General features: G+C 50.9%; 1 protein-coding gene across 1 annotated transcript; it reads right to left on the bottom strand.

The window, feature by feature from the left end:
* Positions 1-217: 217 nt before the first annotated feature.
* Positions 218-2705, bottom strand: MCHR1 (melanin concentrating hormone receptor 1). The gene is made up of 2 exons (XM_049771660.1): positions 2498-2705; positions 218-1368 (listed from the first exon to the last, which is right to left on the bottom strand). Exons 1-2 carry the CDS (start codon positions 2583-2585, stop codon positions 389-391), a joined length of 1068 nt encoding a protein of 355 aa, XP_049627617.1. The 5' UTR covers positions 2586-2705; the 3' UTR covers positions 218-388.
* Between the last annotated feature and the right edge of the window lie 20124 nt (positions 2706-22829).

Here is a 22829-nt window from a genome sequence, read left to right as displayed (position 1 = left end):
CAGAGAAGGCCGGGGTGGCAGGACTCCGTGTGTGTGTGTGTGTGTGTGTGTGTGTGTGTGTGTGTGTGCGTGTGTGTGTGTGTGTGTGTGAGCAAACAACGCCCTAGCTCCAGCTCCCGTTCCAAACTAGCCCTTCCAGAAACCACCATTGGCAGCTGGTGGTGAGAAAGCTCCACCCGACTCTCATACCATATCACTCACCCTCTATCTTCCCCAAAGAGTTCCTACTGTGCTGCCAAGGGGGTTTCTGGTAGTGTGAGGGTCCTGGGAGGGGGGGTGTCCTAGCTGCAGTGACCACCCTCTCCTCCCCACACATACACCCAGCAGCCTCCCAGAATGGCTTCCAGCGAGTCCTGGAGGCAGCGGAGACCCTTCGCTTTGCTTTCTTTCAGGTGCCTTTACTATCTGTCCGCTCCTCGTCCACCGTCTGGGCGGTGCTGACCGTGCGCAGCTGCCCCAGGGCGGCGGGCTTGACCGACAGGACCAGGCGTTTGCGGAAGGTCTCACAGAGCACAATGTACACGAAGGGGTTGAGGCAGCTGTTGGCATAGCCGAGGCTGATGGCCGCGTTGTACAGGTAGACGAAGGTGAGCGTGGGGCGGCTGATGGACAGCTGGGTCAGCTGGAGCACGTAGTAGGGCGCCCAGCACACAAAGAACACCAAGCAGATGGCGATGGCCGTGCGGGTCACCCGCTTGGTCCGCAGCCGGATGCTGCGTTGTGACGCGGGGGCCACGGAGGATGCCATGCGCTGCAGGATCCTCACATAGGCGGCCGTGATGACCACGAAGGGCAGGGCGAAGGCCAGGAAGAACTGGTACAGGGTGAACCAGTAGAGGTCCGTGTCGGGCTTGGGCAGGCGAATGCCACAGCCCACGGTGCCCCCCGGGAAGGGGATGAGCCTGGCATAGAGCCACACGGGCGTGATGCTGATGAAGGACAGCGCCCACAGGAGGCAGATCACCAGGGTGGCCACGGACGGCTTCCGGAACTTGGTGGAGGAGATGGGGTGCACAGTGGCCAGGTAGCGGTCGATGGCCATGGCGGTCAGGATGTAGGTGCTGGTGAACTGGCTATTGGCGTCCATGGCCGTGATGAGCGTGCACATGGTCTCACCGAAGTGCCAGACGCCATTGCCCATGAGCTGATGGATCATGAAGGGCATCCCCAGGAGGAAGAGGAGGTCCACCACTGAGAGGTTGATGATGAAGATGTCCGGCACGTTGTTGCACCAATGCAGCTTGGATTTCTTCACCACGGCGAAGATGACCGTGGAGTTGCCCACGATGCCCAGCAGGCAGATGGTGCCGAACACGGATGGCATGATGATGTTGATATAGGAAACGCTCCCAGAGCGGGGACGCAGCCCTGGGCACGGAAGGGGAGAAACAAGCAAGTGCCACCATCAGACCCCGGCCCAGTCTCTGATCTTGGATTGGCTTGCACCGTCATTGTCTACCCTGAGCTCTGAGCCCACCGCCCAAGGACAATCAACCCTCTGGCTCAGTTCCTCTCCTCATGTTGCGCCTCTCCATAACCTGGTTAATTCGACCAGATTCTCTTGTACCACCTGTTTGCCCCCCAAGTCCTCTGCCTGCTGCTGCTTTTCTGCCACAGTGCTCTCGAGCTGCTCTGAGCAGTCACTTGGAAAAAAAAAACCCAGACAGGCATGCATGTCCGCGTGCTCGCGTGTTCCTGCCTGCGTGTGCTCGCATGTGTCTGCATGCTTGCTTGCACACGGGAGCCGGGGTTTCTCCTGTGGGCAGCCCGGATTGTTTGCTCTCAGCAGCAGCTTGGTTAGAAGCTGTGTGTGCATTGGTTGGTGGGCATCTCCAAGGCTGGCTATCTGGTGGCTTTGCCCCGGCTGCTTCCCCTGAGGGATCTTCCTTGGTCCCCCAGGAGCCCCTGCAGCCCCCTCCCCTAGTAGAGGGGACCCAAACTGGATTCCTGGCCACTGAAAATTCCCCTTCCTCCATGCCAACCTTCCCCACCTTGTATCCCCCTACCCTTCCCTTCCCTTCTCCTCTTCTTCCAAGCTAGAATTCCGGGGCACAGGGGGGCTCTGGAAGGAATGTCAGAAAGCTGCTCCTTCCCTCTGCAAAGTTGAACCCCTGGAAGAAAACCCAGGACAACCTCAGAGCCCCCCCAGAGAACCCCATCCGCAGTCAGTCCTAGCTGGGTGATGGAAGGGAGCATCCTCGGTCTCCCCACATACTGTCTATCTGTCCTCCAGTTTTTCTTGCGTGATTTTAATTTTTTTTCCCCCTGCAAAGCCTGTTTAGAACTCAAGGGGCCACCCCTGTCCCTAGAGTACTTGTGGCCGGCGCCTCTGCCCTCTGGCCCGTCCCCTCCTGCAGCAGACTGCGGGAACTGTCCCCAAAGTTTCCCCGAGCACTTGGGCTGCAATTTGGGGGGGAGGACACGGCCAAGGGCCCCTCCACCCCTCCACCCCCTGCAGCGGAGGGAGCACCCCGCAACCCTTGGCTGGGGGACTCACCCTCCGAGGTGAGGTTGTCGGGCACCTCCGAAGCGTTGCTGGCGTTGGGGCCGGGCGGCGGGAGCAGCATCGCGCCGGCCGGGTCCATCCCTGCGGCCACCCCCGCAGGCTGCGGCAGGAGCCCTGGGGATGGGGGTCCGCCTGGCCTCGGCTGCCTGGAGCCACCGTCGCCTCCCGGCCCCTCTGCCTCCTTCCCGGCTCCACTGACATCACCTAGACACATTAACATTCGGAGCCGACGCTCCTTAACCTCTTCGCTCCCGCGCGCGCCACCGCAGCCACGCTCGCTCCTGGCTGGCCGCCCCCCTGGAGCCGGCTTTCGGGGAGCACGACGGGTGGGGCCCCAGGCGTGCTATGGGGGGCTCCCTTCCCGGCCCCGCCGGCCCCTGGGACTCCTCGCCTGCAGGCTGCAAGGGTCCTAGAGTCAGGACCCCAGGGGCCAGGTGGGGATGGGTGCACAGGTGACTGCAGTACCTGGAAAAGCGACTTCATCCCTCCCAGGAATCAAGTGGCTGGAATAGAATGTCTGAGGCTCTCAGAGGCAGCCCAGGAGCTGTCTGTCTGTCTGTCTGTCTGTCTGACTGACTGACTGTCTAGGGCTGGGCTGAGAAGGACTGGACAGCTGGGAACAAGCCAAGGGTCACAGGGTCTGAAGGGGACAGACTGGCAGGGCCTTAGGGCCCCCAAATGTTTGACTCTGTGAGGTTGGGCGGTGCTCAGGGGTTATTCCTGGCTCTGTGTTCTGAATTTGCTCCTGGCTGGCTCAGGGGACCATGTGGGATGCTGAGGATCAAACCCATGTCTGTCCCAGATCAACAGCATGCAAGGCAAATGCCCTACTGCTATGCTGTCACTCTGACCCTGATTTCTTAGTTTTTAATATTTATTTATTTATTTATTTTTTTACAAGAGTGCTGGGAATTGGACCACATTTCCTACCTGGAGAACAATGCAGGGGCTTGCCCAGCCTCTAGCTGCAAAGTGTTCCTGCATTTGGAGCAATCTCAGTTCCTGAGGCTTTCACCGTGAACCCCTAATAGCAAATATCAGAGCTTAGGCGCACCCTCACTTCCTGCACACTCTCCACCCCCAAGAAAAGAGTTAGTCAGACAGGAAGAGCCTTAAAGGACAAAGCTCAGAGCCTCCTGACTGGGGTTCCAGGGGGTCCTCTAGGCCTTCGTCTGCTCTGTTCCACTCCTGTGCCAGGGGTCCAGCATATGCAAACCCCATGCCTAGATCTTCTTGCCACAGTTTAAGGGCAGAGAAAGGCACTTGGCACCATGCAGAAGCTCAGGATCATGTCCAGTAGTGCTTGTGGCCTGGTGGTGCCTGGCAAGACTGTACCTGGGAGGTGTTGGGGACGGGTGGGGAGACCCTTCCAGCACCACACTGTCTGTCCTCTGAGCACTGCCTGAGCAAATCTTGAGCACTGAAGAGGGAATCACACCAGAGCACAATAGGTATGTCTCTCCCTCAAAAAAAAATTTTAACAAAGAAAAAAATGTACAAGGAAGAAAAAGAAGCAAAAATATGTATAAGACTGGGGGTGTGTATAGCAAAAGAAGCAAAAAATAAAAAATGCAAGAGGAAGAGGCCTCAGGAATGAGTCCTAGGTTTTTGGCCCAAACAACTGAAAGAATGATTTTTTTTTTTTTTTTTTTTTTTAGTCTGGAAGTCTGTGGGAGGAGATTTGGAGAAGAATTCTGTTCTGATGGATCTTGTGTGAGACAGTTAGGTTATTAACATCTGATGGCAAATGCTGGGTCATGGTTGATGAGTCAGCGGTTCCCGGGACTGGTAGCTCCTGGAGACAGAAGGTTAAGTTAATGGCACTAAATGAGCCAGTCAAGAAGTGAGCACAGGGGGAAGAATCTGGAGGATTTGAATCTGAGATATTCAATATTTCCCCCTTTCATCCATGCATCCATTCATCCACCCAGTAAGCCATTCTCCCCTCCTTTTTTTTTTTAGTTTTTGGGAAATACATCATGGTACTTAGGACTTACTCCTGACTCTCCTCTCAGGGGTCACTCTCAGCATGACATGGGGAAGCCTGGAACATTTGTGGGGTGCCGGGGATTGGATCCTGGTCCGCCACATGCAAGACAAGTGCATCCATTGCCCTCTGTACTGTCTCCCTGGCCGCTCTAACACACCCTTTCTGATGCCTTCCCTGTACCAGGCTCTCAGGGTAGAGACTAGCAAACTGGTGATTGATACCAAAGAACACAAACCCACTTTTTTTTTTTCCCTGTCCTTAATTTTATAGCTGGCGGAGCTAATCCAGCCTCCGGTAGAATAACTACACTGACTCTTGGATTGGCAGCGTTGGCAGTGTAAGAAACTGACGATGAGAACAGCCCACGAGAAGGCTACCTTCCCCAGGATTAAGCCAGAAGCAATCCTGTACCCCTCAGGAATTGAGATGAATAACACCATCGACAAGCCTCCACGGATGTCAGGAAGTAATTTGTACCACACTCCTGCTTCATTCTTCTGTCTGGCCCCTGGGGAGGCAGGTGGACCTCGAAAAATGACAGCAGAAAAATGACATTAGAGTAGCACCGACTAAATCACGGGGTGACTCCAGCCGCAGCTGCTACATCAGATGCAATATTGCTGGATGCAACCCCTGACACCCGGTATGCAGTCATTGGTCTGGAAAGATGCCTTTTCTCCCGGTCCCCAGCAGCAGGATAGATGAGAAGCCATGTTTATATTTGTCGAGGTCATGAGTTCCCCATCACCAACATGCCCCGGACCTTCATGATCAATCTTTCACCTGTGTCTGACTGAGAAGTGGACCTCTCTGTGTAGCCGAGGCGTGCAAGATGGAACCTGGGTTGGCTGCGTGCAAGAATGGTGCCCTCCCTGCTGTACTATTGCTCCAGCCCAAGATGAATTCATGGGAATCTGTTTAATCAGGCTGGACTGTTAAATCCGGGCCTCATTCCGGGTCCCCTTGCTCCCCATGGGCCCTCCCTTACCTCTGCTTCACTCAGCTTCTCAGCCTTGCCCTGTCTGCATCTCTGCATCACTCACAGACTTCATGTGCTGAGGGATGGGGTCTGGGCAATTCTAGGGGGAAAAGTCTGAGGCAGGGCCCGGAGAGATAGCACAGCGGCCTTTGCCTTGCAAGCAGCCGATCCAGGACCAAAGGTGGTTGGTTCGAATCCCGGTGTCCCATATGGTCCCCCTTGCCTGCCAGGAGCTATTTCTGAGCAGACAGCCAGGAGTAACCCCTGAGCAACGCGGGGTGTGGCCCCCCCAAAAAAAAAAAGTCTGAGGCAGAGGCTCTCAGGGCGTGACTTGGGCACAAGTCTCTTGAGACTAACGTCTGTGACAGAGAGCTGGGCCCTGGAAAGGATACAGAGCGAGTATCCACCCTGTGTCAGGAGACATGAGCCAGTGGTTGGGGGAGCCCCCTTGAAACACACAAGCTGCAAAGGGAGCAGCAGATCTCTCAAGGAGGGAACCAAGGGGCACCCAGGCCACCCCACTACCAGACAGGCCGCCCTGCAGAGGCACTGACTGCTTCCAGTGCCGGCACAGCTGTGGGATTGGGGCCTGCATTTGGAGTCCAGCCAGGGCCCTTGCTTGCTCCTGCCTGGTGCCCTCCCCCACTTACACCATTTAGACGTTTTGACTGTGCCCTGTACTCTTCCTTCCTCACAGCTGTCACTGCTAAAATCACACTGACTGACATGCGTAGTAGTGCCTTTTCCAATCCCTGGAGGCTGATCTTCTTCCTATGCCAAGCACAATGCCCAGACACCTGGTAGGCATTCAACAGAGGTCGGGTGAAAACTGGGGAGACAGCACAGGGATAAGGTACTTGTTTGGCAAACCACCCGTTTTTCCCATCACTGTATATGGTGCCCTGAGCACCGCCAGGAGTGACCCTGATCACAGAGCCAAAATAAAACTGTGCCCAGGCACTATTATAAGTGGCCCCAAAATCACCCCCAAAGCATTCTTCAAATAATAACAACTATGAAATGTGCTTTATACCTGTCAGTATAGCAACAATAGCTATAATAAAAACAACAGTAGGGCCCAGGGATGTGACTTGTTAGCCAATGACATCTCAATTAAAAAATAAAGTGATGGGTGGGCCCGGAGAGATAGCACAGTGGCGTTTGCCTTGCAAGCAGCCGATCCAGGACCAAAGGTGGTTGGTTCGAATCCGGACATCCCATATGGTCCCCCATGCCTGCCGGGAGCTATTTCTGAGCAAACAGCCAGGAGTAACCCCTGAGCACCGCCGGGTGTGACCCAAAAACCAAAACAAAAAACAAAAAAAAAATAAAGTGATGGGGCCGGAGAGATAGCATGGAGATAAGGTGTTTGCCTTGCACATAGAAGGATGGTGGATCAAATCCCGGCATCCCATATGGTCCCCCGAGCCTGCCAGGAGTGATTTCTGAGCTTGGAGCCAGGAGTAACCCCTGAGCGCTGTCGGGTGTGACCCCAAAAGCAAAAAATTAAATAAAGTGACAAAAGACTATAAATGTTTATGGATCTGGAGAGATAGTATATTAGGCAGGGTACCTGCCTAGCACAGAGCCAACTGGTGTTTGCTCCCCTATACCCCACATGCCACCCCCCCAAGTTCCTTGAGACCAGAGCTAATAGTAAGTCCCAAGCACAGCCTGGTGTTGTTCCTCTCCAAAAATAAAAGGTCTAATTTTTTGGAGGGGCTCCCATGTTCCCCCACACCCACTTCTTGAGGACCAGTACCCTCCACCAGGGGTACCCTTTCGTCCCACTTTGTCCAACCTATCAGAGTTCTTTTATGGGTCGATACAACTACTTGAAAATGCCTTGTGATGATCATTGCCTTTCTTTCTTTCTTTTTTTTTTTTTTGGTTTTTTGGGCCACACCCGTTAGATGCTCAGGGGCTACTCCTGGCTACGCGCTCAGAAATTGCCCCTGGCTTGGGGGGACCATATGGGACACTGGAGATCGAACCGTGGTCCTTTCCTTGGCTAGCGCTTGTAAGGCAGACACCTTACCTCTAGCGCCACCTCGCCGGCCCCTGATCATTGCCTTTCCATGAATAGACAAAACCTTCCTTTGCACTCTAGGATCTGAGAGAGCTCAATGGGCTGAAAGTAAGAGACCTGTGTTTGTTCCAGATTATACCATGAGCACTGCACGGGATTACCCCACAAGAATGGAGCTGGGAATAGCCTCTGGGCACTGCCAGGTGTGGACCCACACCAAAAAAGAAAATTAAGGGACTGGAGAGATAGCATGAAGATTGTATGCAGAAGGTCGGTAGTTCAAATCCTGGCATCCCATATGATCCTCCGAGCCTGCCGGGAGTGATTTCTGAGCATAGAGCACTGCCGGATGTGACCCAAAAACCAAAAGAAAAAAAAAAAAAAAAGAAAAAAGAAAAGAAAAGAAAATCAATAATGCCTTAAAAGAATGGATTAAGGGCTGGAGAGATAGTAGAGGGGATGGCACTTGCCTTATGTGAATCTGACCCAAGTTGAATCCCCAGTACCCTATGTGTTCCCCCAACCTCTGCCAAACATAATCCCTGGGTGCAGAGCCAGGAGTAAGACCACTGGGGGTGGCCCCAAAACCAAAAAGTAAAATAAAATAAAGGGTGTGTTAGCTGGTATGTAGGTGACATCTCAGCATTGTGGGGTTGACACACAGACCCCTTTCTGACTCTCAGAGGGAGTGTCCACTTATCTCCCTTGTTGCCTGACTCTGGGAACCTCACCCTGCTACGTCTTGCCAGCCATTTGAGGAATAGGGGCTGCCCTTTGGGAACTGTCTGACGCCAGCTTTGCCGGGAAGGACTTTCTGGAAATCCTCCGACATCCGATTTGAGTGAAGTTGGGTTTCTGCAGATTCTGCTGACAAGGCTGCACCCCTGCACCTAGTTCTGCTGCCGCCTCGCTGCATCCTATGGTAATTCGCTGCCTGACAGTGCCCAGTGGGTTGGTCTGAAGCAAGATTAGAACAACTCACATTTGTGCAACCTGTTGATTGAGGTTTCTATTCTTTTCTTCTTTTCTTCTCTTTTCTTTTCTTTTCCTTTCCTTTCCTTTCCTTTCCTTTCCTTTCCTTTCCTTTCCTTTCCTTTCCTTTCCTTTCCTTTCCTTTCCTTTCCTTTCCTTTCCTTTCCTTTCCTTCCCTTTCCTTCCCTTCCCTTCCCTTCCCTTCCCCTTCCTTCCCCTTCCCCTTCCCCTTCCTTCCCCTTCCCCTTCCCCTTCCCCTTCCCCTGTTTATCCCTTCCCCTTCCCCTTCCCCTTCCCTTCCCTTCTCTTCTCTTCTCTTCTCTTCTTTTCACTTTTGGTTTCTGGTCCACACCCAGCGATATGCAAGGCTTACTCCTGACTGCACTCAAGGATCACTCCTGGTGGTTCCCCAAGGGGAACCATATGGGATGCTAGAGATCGAACCTGGGTCAACTGCCCTCTGCACTATCTCTCCAGCCCCTCTGGCTCTTCACTGTAGGCTCCCAGCATGGACAGAAAGGGCTCTATAAGCATGCTCCTCCATAGCCTCTGCGGCTTTCCTGGTTGGGACACCTAAACTGACCGTCAGAGTGCAGCAGAATGGTCGCCTTTTCCAGGAAGCTTTACCAGCACTCCTTCCTGCTCTTCCCAACCCATTCCTGCTTCCCCTTCTTGCCCCCCAATACCCACCTTTTTCCTGCCAGGTGAGTAGTTCCAGAGACCTCAGCTCAGCAGTCTGCCCACCTCTGCTCCCTTCTCCCCACCAAGGTATTTTCCCTTACTCCCCTCACACCCATCACCCTCCCTTTCTTGGGTGGGGAAGGTTTTTTTTTTTTAATTTATTGGAGGGTTTTTCTTTTTTTTTTGGGGGGGGGGGACATACACCTTTATACCTGACTCTGTGCTCAGAAGTCACTCCTGGCAAACTCCGGGGACCAAATGGGATACCAGGCATTGAACCCCGGTAGCTGCTCCGACCCCTGGGATGATTTTCTCTTCCTTCCCACTCCAAACTGTGCTTCCTGAAGGCAGGTCCCCTTCTTGCTCATGCTGGCGTCTATACCTTCTGCCACAGGCCACAGCCACTCTGCTTCACCCTTGCATTCTTTCCTCTTTTTCCTCTTTCCCTCTCTCCCTTCCTTTCATCTCCTCAGGGAACCCCAATGCTCTGGCCCTCCCCGAATCATTACATGACAGAGACAGGCTTCACATAAACACACACACACACACACACACACACACACACACACACACCTTCCTCCCTGGCCTCCATTGCGCTTTCTGCAAACTTTGAGGATGGCAGAGCTGGAGGACATTGCTTTGTAGCTAGGAGCACACCCCTGGGCCCCCACGCTGCAGGAGGCCCAGCAGGCAGGGACCACCCACAGCCCGGGTGGGCGGCAGCTCTCAACTGCTGCTCGCAACCCCTCCCTTAAACGCTCCCATCGCGCCCCCTCTTCATTCATCCCGCCCACGCTCCCCAGCCCACGTCACAGGAGGATCTCTTGCTTCAAAGGCTGATTAACTTTCCAGACTGCTCCCAGGCACGCAGGCGCTGAGTCAGGGCCACCTCAGCTGCGCCAAGCTGACTCAGAAGGAGCTGCAAGATCTTAGCAGGGAGAGCCTCCTCAGTCTGGGCTGTATTCCTAGGGGGCTTGGGCCTGACTCCCTCCTCCCCGTTCCTTGCAGCTGACCTGACAATTCCACCTATTGCTTTTTATTATTATTATTATTATTATTATTATTATTATTATTATTATTACTTTTTGCTATTCCCCATCCCCTTTCATTTTTTCTGTTGGAGCCACGCCAGCGATGCTCAGGAATTCCTCCTGGCTCTGCACTCAGGAATTACTCCTGATGGTGCTCAGGGGACCCTTGTATAGGGTGTCTGGGATTGAACGTTGGTTTGCTATGTGCAAGGCAAGCGCCTACCTCCTGTATTAGCAATCCATCACTTTCTCCCACCCAACCATTTCTTTCCCGATGGGAGATGCTGCAACTCCCACAGCTTTCAGCAAAGTAACCCAGCAGGGTCCAGTAATGGGCCATCATCATCGGACTGGTTACTTGCCAGAGCCAATGAGAGGCAGTGATGCAGGGTAGGTCTGAACCAGGCCTGAGATAATTAATATAGCCGGAAAGTAGCTTGCCTTGCATGCTACCGACCCAGTTGGAACTTCGGCAACATCTATGATCCTGCCCAGAGATCACTCCTGGCAGGGCTTAGAGACCACATGTGGTGCCAGGGATTGAACTTGTGTCAACTGCATGTAAGACAAGTATCCTACCCATTGGACTATCTCGCTGGCCCTGAGTATACAACTTTATTTCATAAACCATAAGCAACACCATGGGCCAGGCACTATAGTTCTCATAGGAACATTGGGAGGGAGGCAGGGGGCCTCAAACTTTTTAAACAGGGGGCCAGTTCACTGTTCTTCAGACTGTTGGAGGGCCAGATTATAGTAAAAACAAAAATTATGAACAAATTTCTATGCACACTGCATATATCTTATTTAGAAGTGAAGAAATAAAATGGGAATAAATACAATATGTGGCCCATGGGCCGTAGTTTGAGGACCATTGGATCAGTCGATAGCAGCCAAGTGATGAACATATCTTCTGGTCCCCAGCTGCCTTCCTTTCTTCTCAGTGCTTCTATTTCTTCCAGGGGACAGACACCAAGTGCATGCTGTTCAGTTTTGTGAGTTGTCTTTGACAGCAGATCTCTGAGTCCTGCTATCACAGTTCGTTGTCTCACCCACCCTCTCCATTTCACCCCCAGTAAAATGGAAGGAAGCATCCTAGCTTCCTTGCTCACTGATGAAACCGCTACCTCCACCAGCTTCTGGAATACAGTTAGTATTTCAATAAATGTCTATTGAAAGAGCAAGAAAGGAATAGGGTAAAATTAAGTGACCTATAGTGGGGTCCCACAACTGTGAGAGGTTAGCCCTTAAATCCCCTGACCCCCACCTGAGAACTAACCTGCCACACACCAGGAAGGTCTCAAACCAGGGAGGCCTCACACTGGGGAGACATCACAGGCTAGAGAGGCATCAGACCAGGGAGGCCTCACTCTCAGATGTGGTGCTGGAGCCTGGGTTCTAGTTTCTAGCTCTACATTTACTAGCATGACCTTAGGTAAATACCTTAGTTTGTGCCTCCTTCTTCATTCACTCTTTTTTTGTTGTTGTTGTTGTTTCATGGGGTCACACCTGGCAGTGCTCAGGGGTTATTCCTGGCTCTCCACTCAGAGATCGCTCCTGGCAAGCTCAGGGGACCATATGGGATGCCAGGATTTGAACCACTGTCCATCTTGGGTCGCTACATGCAAGGCAAGCACCTACTACTGTGCTATTTCTCCGGCCCCATCTTTATCCACTCTTATAAATACTAACAGGTCAACCTTTAAAGTATATGAGAGGAGCAAGGTTTGAGCATACCTGGGGTTGCTGAGGCCTACTGGCTTTCTGTGTCCAGGGATTCATGCCATGCTCCGGGACCAAATCAGGGTTTGCTACTTGCAAAGGAAGTGTCTTTGTACTCTCCCCCACCCCTAACCTGTAATGCCAGAACCATGTAAAATGGCCAGAACAAGAACGACATTACATGTGACTTGTATTAAAAGAGAGTTTGCCACTATGAAGTTGTGATGGGGTTGAAATGTCAACCTCGGGGCCGGGCGGTGGCGCTAGAGGTAAGGTGCCTGCCTTGCCTGCGCTAGCCTTGGACAGACCATGGTTTGATCCCCCGGTGTCCCATATGGTCCCCCAAGCCAGCAGCAACTTCTGAGCACATAGCCAGGAGTAACCCCTGACCGTTACCGGGTGTGGCCCAAAAACCAAAAAAAAAAAAAGAAAAAAAAAGAAATGTCAACCTTGCGCCTGTACTCCCAGCTACTTGGGAGGCTGAGGCCAGAGGATCGCTTGAGTCCAGGAGTTCTGGGCTGCAGTGCGCTATGCCAATCGGTTGTCCGCACTAAATTTGGCATCAACATGGTGACCCCCCCAGGAGCGGGGGACCACCAGGTTGCCCAAGGAGGGGCAAACCCACCCATGTAGGAAACTGGAGCAGGTCAAAGCTCCCCTGCTGATCAGTAGTGGGATAACGTCTGTGCATAGCCATTGCACTCTAGCCTGGGCAACATAGCGAGACCCTGTCTCTAAAAATAAAAAAAACAAAAAAAAAAATGTCAACCTCATTAATGCCTGAGGAGGATTCTGCTTTCCTCCATGGGGCTGACTTTGCCACAGTTCTTTTCTCTGTGTGTCAGGAAGGGGCAGTGCAGCACTTGATTCTCTCCTCTGTAAAGTATTGACCACTTTATCCTCCCAACGTCCTCCCAGGACTTCTAGAAAAGGTTCTAGAGACCATCCGTTCTCATAGCTTTGGAAACATTTGGTGGCAGAGCTATGTGAGTGTGTGACCCCAGCTCTGGGTCCCTTTTTTTCTGCAGTCCTAAGAAGCACTATTTGGGGGGCCGGTGAGGTGGCGCTAGAGGTAAGGTGTCTGCCTTGCAAGCGCTAGCCAAGGAAGGACAGTGGTTCGATCCCCCGGCGTCCCATATGGTCCCCCCAAGCCAGGGGCAATTTCTGAGTGCTTAGCCAGGAGTAACCCCTGAGCATCAAACGGGTGTGGCCGAACCCCCCCCCAAAAGAAGCACTATTTGGGGCCAGCAAGATAGCATGGAGGTAAGGCATTTGCCTTGCATTCAGAAGGATGGTGGTTCAAATCCCGGCATCCCACGTGGTCCCCCGAGCCTGCCGGGAGTGATTTCTGAGCGTAAAGCCAGTAGTAACCCTTGAGCGATGCCAGGTGTGACCCAAAAAAACAAACAAACAAACAAAAATATGCACTATTTGGAGCCAGGAGAGGTTTATTCATGGAGCTTACACAGATTTTCTGGGAGAAAGACACTGTGCAAACGTTGAAGGCTGGCAGTAATTTCTTTTTTTTTTTCTTTTTCTTTTTTTTGGTTTTGATTTTAGGGGCACACCTGGTGGTACTCAGAGGCTACTTCTAGCTCCGACATCAGGAATTAGTCCTGGGGATGCTCAGGGGACCATATGGAATGCCAAGAATTGAACCTTTGGAGCTGGGAAGGTGGCGCTAGAGGTAAGGTGTCTGCCTTGCAAGCGCTGGCGTAGGATGGACCTCAGTTCGATCCCCCGGCGTCCCATATGGTCCCCCCAAGCCAGGGGCGATTTCTGAGCGCATAGCCAGGAGTAACCCCTGAGCGTCAAAACGGGTGTGGCCCAAAAACCAAAAACCAAAAAAAAAAAAAATCAAACCTTTGTGCAAGGCAAACATTCTCTGCAGAGCTATCACTCAGACTCCAGAACCCAACTTTCTAAGAATTAAGGTTTTATTCTGAGAGAGAGAGAGAGAGAGAGAGAGAGAGAGAGGAGAGAGAGAGAGAGGAGAGAGAGAGAAAGGAGAGAGAGAGAGAGATGTGATGCCTCCTCCAAAAGTTTCTCAGACACAGTGTACCTGACACCTTTCCACACCTGTGCTGAAAGCTGAGGGAAGCCCTGCCTTGAAGGCACCTGCAGGCTTTCAGCCCTACAGAGCTGCCTGCCACCCCTTTCTCCCAACCTGTTCCACAGGGTGCAGACCACACAGGGCCTTGTCAGGGTTCACTCAGCGGCTCTGTACAGGCTTAGCTGTGGGTGCCTGGTGTGGGGTCCCTGGGAGGTGAGCAAGGGTCTGCCTCAGGGCTGTGGGAGAAGAAAGCCTCAGAAACAGAGAGTTTGGGACCCCCTGCTGAGCGCTGCTGAGCTGCCTTCCCCTGAGACTCTCTCCCAGCATCTGTCCCTGGTGCCTGGAGGTGAAAGTGAGGTGGAGGTGAAGCCTGCCCCAGCTCATGGAACGACATAGACATAGATGTTGTCTTCTCCCAAGAGTTTGACAGTTCAGAGGGAGACACCCCAGGGTGTTTGCTCCTCCCATCCCCAGGTATGTTTCACAGGCACTAGAAATTTCTAGAAATGTCTTTGCACCCAATAATTTAGGAGACCTTTTTTTAATTTTTCAACTTTATGTATATATGTATGTATATATGTATTTGGGCCATACCTCCTTGGGCTCGGGGGATGATATGGGATGTTGGGAATTGAACCAAGCTTGGCCACATGTAAGGCAAGTGCATTAACCACCTCACTATGTTGCAAGCCCAAATTTATTTATTTTGGGGGCCAGAGTGATAGCATAGGGGTAGGGCATTTGCCTTGCACGTGGCTGACACAGGACAAACCCAAGTTCAACCCCTGGCATCGCATATGGTCCTCCAACCCTCAGGAGCGATTTCTGAGTGCAGAGCCAGGAGTAACTCCTGAGCGCCGCCACCGCCATCGGGTGTAACCCAAAAACCAAAAAATAATGTGTTTTTGGTTACACCTGGGGTGGTGCTGAATGCTCCACTCCTCCTGGAGTAGTGCTCAGGGGGCCTTTCCCTGAAGTGTTTGGGGGAACCTGGCAGGGCTGGGAATGAATCTACCCGCATAGCTTTTGAGTTTTTGAAGTATGCCTATGACTTCCCACAGCTCAACAGCACCCAAAAGGGGGTGTGTGTGTCTTTCCTCAGAGGACCGGTGGAAGCCCTCATCTCTGGGTCTAGGCCCGCCCCTCCCAGCAGTGTGCATTTGTTCATTGGCTGAGCTGGGAGGGTTTTTTTTTTTGGGAGGGGGCATATCTGGCAGTGCTCAGGGTTTACTCCTGACTGTGCTCAGAAATCACTCCTGGCAGGCTTGGGATACCATATGGGATGCCAGAGATTGAACCTGGGTCAGCCGTATGCAAGGCAAAAGTCCTATCCTCTGTGCTATTGCTCCAGCCCTGAAAGCTTGTGTTTTTGCAACACTGAGTTAACTTCTTCCAGAACATTGGCCCAGAGTCTCCCATAGGAAAGGCAAGTGCTTTCCTCGGAGCTCCAGCTCTGTCGTCTGGCCCTAACTGTGGAGGATTTGGACTCTGCAGGTTTACCTGAAGGGGACTCAGTCAGTGTGGAAGAGGAAATTTCTGCAAACATGATTCAACCTGCCTCCTTACCTGCTGCTTTTAAACTTAATTTCTCTTTGCCCACCTCCACTTGTGCTTGAGGACCAGAACAACCCTTGGCATGGGTTACTGGACCTCTTTGTAAGTAGAGAAAGTGGAATCTCTGGCCTAGAACTTCAGGGAAGGTGTCATGGCTGAGGACATGGACCACGAATCCAGGTATGGCCGCATCGCAGTGCAGGGTGCCCCCCAACGGGACTGGGAGCCAGGGTTGCACCGAAGTTTGTTCCCATTCTGTGTCAGGGAAGCTGAGCCCCTTGCAGAGGAGAGTGGGGAGACATGTTCCTACCACTCTTTTGTTTAGCCTCAGTTTGCATACAAGACTGAAACTCAGCTTTTTCTTCCTTGCCCTGTTCCACTCTCAGGGCTGGAAAGAGCCTGGTTACCCATTGGGGGTTGATTGGGGGTTGTGCTCTCTGACCCCACACTCCATCTCTTACCCCATAATCACTGAACAGATTTCCAGGCCAGTCAGAGGAACTAGTATAACCTGTTCTACACATTCACCCCAACTACCACTAGAGTCCTTCCTGCCTCCCATTTTGCAATGTGACCCCCAAGTAGCGTGAAATTTAACTCTGCTTCTCTCTAAGGGACTGAACATGTCAGGGATCCCCACCCTGCAATCTGTAGGATAGGGAAGAGGTTTGGCCTGAGGGAATGGTGTAGCCTGAGGATTTCTGAGATACACATGTGGGCTCTGTCCCTTTGTGGTAAAACCAGAGGAATCAAGGAATGAATAAGGGCGTTATTGGCCGAGAACCAGGTAGGGGAGTGGGAAGGAAGTATGTCTGATCCTTGCAGACTGGAAAGCAAGCTCTGAAGAAACGGAGGAGGCACTGTGTTTGCCAGGTAGGTTAGGGGACAGAATAGTCTGTACATATTGAGTAGTTACTACAGGAACTCACACTTAATTTTTTTTTGGTGTGGCGTGGTGGGGCTTCACCTAGCAGTGTTCAGGGCTTATTCCTGGCTGTGTACTCAGGAATCACTCCTGGTGGGCTTAGGGCACTAGATGGGGCTCTAGGGACTGAATTCAAGTCAGCTGAGTGCAAGTCCAATAACTCTGGTGAGGGCCTGGAGCAATAGCACAGTGAGTGGGTAGGGAGTTTGCCTTGCACGCGGCTGACCTAGGTTCGATCCCCAGCATCCCATATGGTCTCCCAAGCCTGCCAGGAGTAATTTCTGAATGCAGAGCCAGGAGCACCACTGAGTGTGGCCCAAAAACGACAAAAAACAAAAACAAAAGAACTTGTTGGTAATGAACAGTAGCGCTGGCCAGATGACACTCCTTACAGCTCTGTTCCCTCCAGAGATGAATACAAGTTCTTAACTGAAACATGCCTGAGAAGATTCCTTCCAGCCCACATTTCCTAGAGCCTACACAGGTGTGTAGATGACAAGTACACCTACACGGAGAGCCTGGAGACGCCCTGATTTAGGGAGAAGAAGAGAGAAGGAGAAAAGAGAAGGAGAAGAGAGAGAAGAGTATAGGGATTGAGATTCTTGCCTTGTACGAGGCTCACCCTGACCCCCAACTCTGCATGGTACCCAACCACCACTGAGAGCGACTCTCAAGCAGAGTCAGGAGTGGCCCAAATACTTCCCTTGTCCCCCAGAAAAGAAAAATCTTGATAATTGGCATGGTATCCATTTGCCGAAAGAGGGCCTAGAGAGGGCTGGAGAGAGAGCACAGTGATAGGGCGTTTACCTTGCACACAGCTGATTTGAACAGATGGTGGTTTGAATCTCGGCATCCCATACGGTCCCCCATGCCTTCCAGGAGCAACTTCTGAGTGCAGAGTTAGGAGTAACCCCTGAGCACCGGCGGGTGTGACCCAAAAAAGCAAAAAAAAAAAAAAAAAAAAAAAGGGACCTAGAGAGACAGTGAAAGTGCGGGTTTCAACCCTGCCCCCTGAGGATATTCCTTGGACACAACTGGGTGTAGCCCAAAATCAAAAGAAAAGAAGAAAGACATTTTCTTAGGGCCACTGAGATGGTTGAAAAGGTTGGCTGAAAAAAAATAAAAAAAAAAAAAAAAAGAAAAGGTTGGCTGGTTCTCTCATGCTTTGCTTGCAGGAGGCTCAGGTGTCACAGAGGGGAGTTGCTTTTAACCATATCCCCAAAGACTGTGTTCCCCCTCAAAAAACAAAAGAGACAATTTCTTCATGGACACCCCCCCCCCCCCCAAGAACCGAGTTCTCTCCCACCTACCAAATGCTGCCTTCATAAACATTCAACCAGGGAATAAAAAAGTTACAAACATCAAACTCTAGAGGGCGTCAGAGAACAGCTAATAAAGCAGAGTGGCCTGCGTGAGACCTTCCCCAGCCCGGATTCCTTTATTCGCACAAAAACAAGAACACCGGTTTTGTGGTTCTTTGCCTCTCTGTCAACTCTACTTTCAACTAAACTCCAAGTGCAGGAACCAGGGGCCTGAGTGATAATACAATGGGGATGGTACATGCAGGCTGTCAACCCAGGTTCTATTTGGTGTATCCCATATGGTCCCCTGAGGACCATTAGGAGTAATTCTTGAGTGCAGAGTCAGGAATAACCCCTGAGCATTGCCAAGTATGATCCCAAAATCAAAACAAAACAAAATTGAAAAAGCAAAAGCAAAGCAAAGCAAAACAGAACAAAACAAAACATTTATCTCAACTGCTATTGCTTAACAATTGGGGCTGGAGAAATGGCACAGTGGTAGGGCATTTGTCTTGCATATAGCTGACCCAGGAGGGATCCAATTCGAATTCAGGCATCACATATGGTCCCCCAGCCTGCCTGGGGCGATTTCTGAGTGCAGAGCCAGGTGTGGTCCCTGAGAACCACTGGGTGTGGCTCAAAAACCAACCAATCAATCAATCAATCAATAAAGTTTTAAAAAAGTGCTATTGCTTAACTTTTGGTGTTTTCAAGTCAGGAACATATTGTTTTTTTGTGTGTGAGTGAGTGTATATGGCAGTTTGAAATCATGCTCAGTGGTGTTTGGATATCAATACCAGCTCTGTGAATGAAGGACCATACAATGTCAGGGGTTGAACCCGGATCTTCCACACACAAAGTATGTGCCCCAGCCCAAACTCATCCATTTTCTAAAAGATCAAAATTGTGTGTGACTCCCATGAGTACCACAAATAAAATTGTACAACACTCCTCTCCCTCGCATCATCACACCAAAAGCAAAGGGAAATAGGAAATAAGGTCATAAATATAGGTACCTCTCAAGGATGTATGATCCTTAAAGGTTTTTGGTTTTCGTCTAAATTATGACTGAGGTAACAAGATTTACAGTAGTGCTGATGTTGATGCTTTTGGTGCCCAAAGTTCTGCTGCAGAACCACCAACATCACCAAAGTGCCCTGAAGATGTTATGATCCTTGGGGACCAGGAGAAAATCAGAACAAGAAATGAGCCACGGCCTCTGAGGCCATGAGGTCCTTATTTTCCTCTGTCTGGGTAGCAGCAGCAGCAGCAGCTCTGTGTGTGTGTGTGTGTGTGTGTGTGTGTGTGAGTGTGTGTGTGTGTGTGTGTGTGTGTGTGTGTGTGTGTGTCCGTCCTTCCCCACCCTCATTTTAGTCTACTTCCACTCCATTCAATCTACCTGCCAGGAAGTGTTTGTTTGGTTTCGGTTATTTTTTGAGAAGAGGAGTCTTCTTGGCTCAGTGCTCAGGGGAACCATGTGACCCTGGCCTCCTGCATGCAGAGCTTGTGCACTAAACAGCGCATTTCTTTCTAGAAGCTTGGCTCCTGCCTCACCTCCGTTCATGACTTTACATTAACAGTGCCATGACCAAACTTTAAGGTTTTTCTCTCAATTAAGGGCAACAATGTCTCACTCGGACAGGTCCCATGCTTTCACACTCTGACACAGTGTTTCCTAAAGTGCGCCCCCCACCCAGCCTCATTCTTGCCTTTCAGACCCCTTGTGGCCTTCCTGATGTGTGTGCCACATCCAGTAATGCACAAGAGTTTCTCCTAGCTTTGTACTTAGGAATCACTCCTGGCATGCTCATATAGGATGCTAGGGATTGAATTTAGGACCCTGTGCAAAGCAGGCAAGCACCCTTGGCTCCAGGTCCCCACTTTCTATTTTGGGAGGGGGGGGTCTAGGTCACACCCGGCAACACTCAGGGGTTATTCCTGGCTCTGTGCTCAGAAATCACCTCTGGCAGGCATGGCACCATATGAGATGCTGGGATTCAAACCACTGTCCTTCTGCATGTAAGGCAAATGCCCTACCTCCATGCTATCTCTCTGGCCCCTCTGGGCCCCACTTTCTGCAGTTCTCAGTTCTACCTCTGTGATTTCTATAGTCCTCACAGTGCTGCTCCTGCTACTATCTTTGAAGGACCTGTTTTTCTTGTTGTTGTTTGTTTCAGGTTATTTTGGGGGCCACACCCAGAGGTCCTCAGGGGTTACTCCTAGCTCTATGTTCAGAAACTGCTCCTGGCAGACTCAGGAGACCATATGGGATATCGGGGATTGAATCTAGTTGACTGTGTGCAAGGCAAACACCCTACCTACTGTGCTATTAATCAGGCCTGGAGGGACCTGTTCTTGATTGTGGACAGGAATGGCCTAATTTGCTTTTTGTTTTTGTTTTTGGGTCACACCTGGCAGCACTCAGGAGTTACTCCTGGCTCTATGTTCAGAAATCGCTCCTGGCAGGCTCAGGGGACTATATGGGATGCTGGGATTCGAACCACTGACCTTCTGTATGCAAGGCAAACACCTTACCTCCATGCTATCTCTCCGTCCCCCTTGTTTTTGTTTTTGGGCCACACCCAGAAATCACTTGTGGCAGGCTCTAGTGACCATATGGGATGATGGGATCAAACCTGGGTTTGTTGCCTGCAAGGCAAATGCCCTGCCCACTGTGCTATCATTGTAGTCCCTGTTTCGCTTTTTGACATTTTCCGTTTCCTTGTATATATGGTCAGCAAATACTTCTTGAATTGCATCCAGAGTTTGGTCTTCATACCCATAACCTGACACATTAGTTTTTAGTTGTTATTGCGTATGTTCGAGGGAGGGTCACACCCTCAGTGTGCTTAGCTCAGTGCTCAGAGAAACCATGCAGTGCTGGGGTCCAGCCCAGGGATTCTGAGTGTAAAGCATGTTTTCTAGTTTGTTGACGTGTTCATTTCCATCTGTATGACAGTGAGTTATTTAGGATGTTGACCTCAGCACCATGTTAATTAAACCACATTCTAGTGTGACCTACCTGGAGTATGCACTGGTGTCAACCACCCATTCAAGTCACAGTGGAAATTAGAGATCAAAATGCCACCCACCTCAAGGTTACTAAGAAGAAATGCATTTAGGCTGTGCAGTTCCTGACTTGGCATAATAGGAACTAGGGATTTTATGAGAAGGAAAAGATCCATAAAGATAGGAGGGAGAGTGGAGGACTATCCCAGAGGAGGTGAGTTAGGATCTGAATAAAGATAAATAAAGGGGTTGGAGGATAGCACAGTGGTAAGGCATTTGCCTTGCACGGGGCCAACTGGGGACAGACCGGGGATCAATTCCCAGCTCCCCATAAGGTTCCCTCAGCCTGCCAGGAGTGATTTTTGAGCGCAGAGCCTGGAGTAACCCCTGAGCACTTCTGGGTGTGGCCCAGAAACAAAACAAAACAATACAAGGATAGATGAAGAGAAAAGAGGGGATTGGAGAGATAGCATAGAGGCAAGGTGTTTGCCTTGCATGCAGAAGGTTGGTGGTTCCAATCCCGGCATTCCATATGGTCCCCTGAGCCTGCTAGGAGCGATTTCTGAGCATAGAGTCAGGAGTAACCCCTGAGCACTGCTGGGTGTGACCTAAATATAAAAAATAAATAAATAAATAAAAGAGAAAAGAGAATCAACCAAGTCAAACAACAGCTCAAGCAGAAATAAGGAGGCCAGAAAGTCTAATGGGTAGGGCGCTTGCCTTGTATGTGGCCTACCTGCGTTCTGTCCCCAGCATCCTGTAGGGTTCTGAGTATTGCCAAGAGTGATCCCTGAGCACCACTGGGTGTGGTCCTCAAAAACAAAACAAAAAAAAACAAGCAAGAATGTGAAGGTTATGCTGAGGATAAGGATGGTCATTGAAAGAAGGAAGGACTGGTGTGCTAGGACAGTAGGAAAGGTGCCTGCATTGCATGTGGTTTTCTGAGCACAGTGCCAGGAGTATATACCCTGAGCACCACCGAGGGTGATCCAAACTTCTTCCCACTTCCACCTTCAAGTAGAAAAGAAATGAGAGAAGGATCAGGGATTTGGCTCAATGCTAGAGCATTTGCCTTGTAGGTATGAGGCCCTGGGTTCAATGCCTGGCACCTGCAATAAAAGAAAAACCTGGGCCGGGAAGGTGGCGCTGGAGGTAAGGTGTCTGCCTTGCAAGCGCTAGCGTAGGATGGACCGCGGTTCGATCCCATGGCGTCCCATATGGTCCCCCCAAGCCAGGAGCGACTTCTGAGCATATAGCCAGGAGTAACCGCTGAGCATTAAATGGGTGTGGCCCAAAAACCAAAAAAAAAAAAAAAAAAAAGAAAAACCCAACAGAATAGGGTGGCCCCAAGGAGAGAGGCCAAGAAGGACAGGAGAGGCACTTTCTGGAGAAGGAACTGTGTCTCTAGTGGCTTGTGTCAGTCATCCTTTGGCTTTGCCCCTTTCAGCCTCGAGTGTGTAGCCAGTGTAGTGTAGGACATATATTGAATGAGTTGTGGCAAGGGATGGAAGTAAAGAAACTGAGGGGCCAGAGTTATAGTACAGTGAGTAGACCCTTTGCCTTGCACGTGGCTGACTCGGGTTCCATTCCTGGCATCGCATATAGTCCTCCAAGCCTGCCAGAAATAAGTCCTGAGTGCAGAGCCAGGAGTAACCCCTGAGCATCGCAGAGTGTGAGCCTAAAATGAAACGAAACCAAAAAAAAAAAAAAAAGGAAAATGACAGCTGGAGATGAATTTTTAATAGGGTTGAGTTTATGAGCATGCTTTTGTGTGAGGAGTATTAGCTATGGGGCTGGAGAGAGAATGCAGAAGGTACTGCTCTTGCCTTGTATGTAGCAGTCCCGGGTTCAGTCCTCGGTATCCCATATGGTTCCCTGTGCCTGCCAGGAATAATCTCTGAGTGCAGAGTCAGGAATAACTCTGAGCATCGCCGGATGGGACCCAGAAACAAACAAAAATCCCAAGGGTATTAGTTATAGAAGTACAGGAAACAATTGAATTTGATTGAATACCACTTTGTGTGGGGGGGGGGGTGGTGGAAAGAAAAGGATGAGTTGTTGAGCCACAGTGTCAGGG

The sequence above is a fragment of the Suncus etruscus genome, chromosome 4, assembly GCF_024139225.1.
Source record: "Suncus etruscus isolate mSunEtr1 chromosome 4, mSunEtr1.pri.cur, whole genome shotgun sequence".
NCBI lineage: Eukaryota > Metazoa > Chordata > Mammalia > Eulipotyphla > Soricidae > Suncus > Suncus etruscus.
The sequence above is the reverse complement of the archived record's forward strand: the minus strand, read 5'-3'. Positions and strand labels throughout refer to the sequence as shown.

Bases quoted from the DNA above. Each gene is read 5' to 3' on its own strand.
- MCHR1 (XM_049771660.1), bottom strand. From the start codon at position 2,585: ATGGACCCGGCCGGCGCGATGCTGCTCCCGCCGCCCGGCCCCAACGCC. The intron at 1,369-2,497 runs GTGAGTCCCCCA...TTCCGTGCCCAG, and splicing joins CGACAACCTCACCTCGGAGG to GGCTGCGTCCCCGCTCTGGG.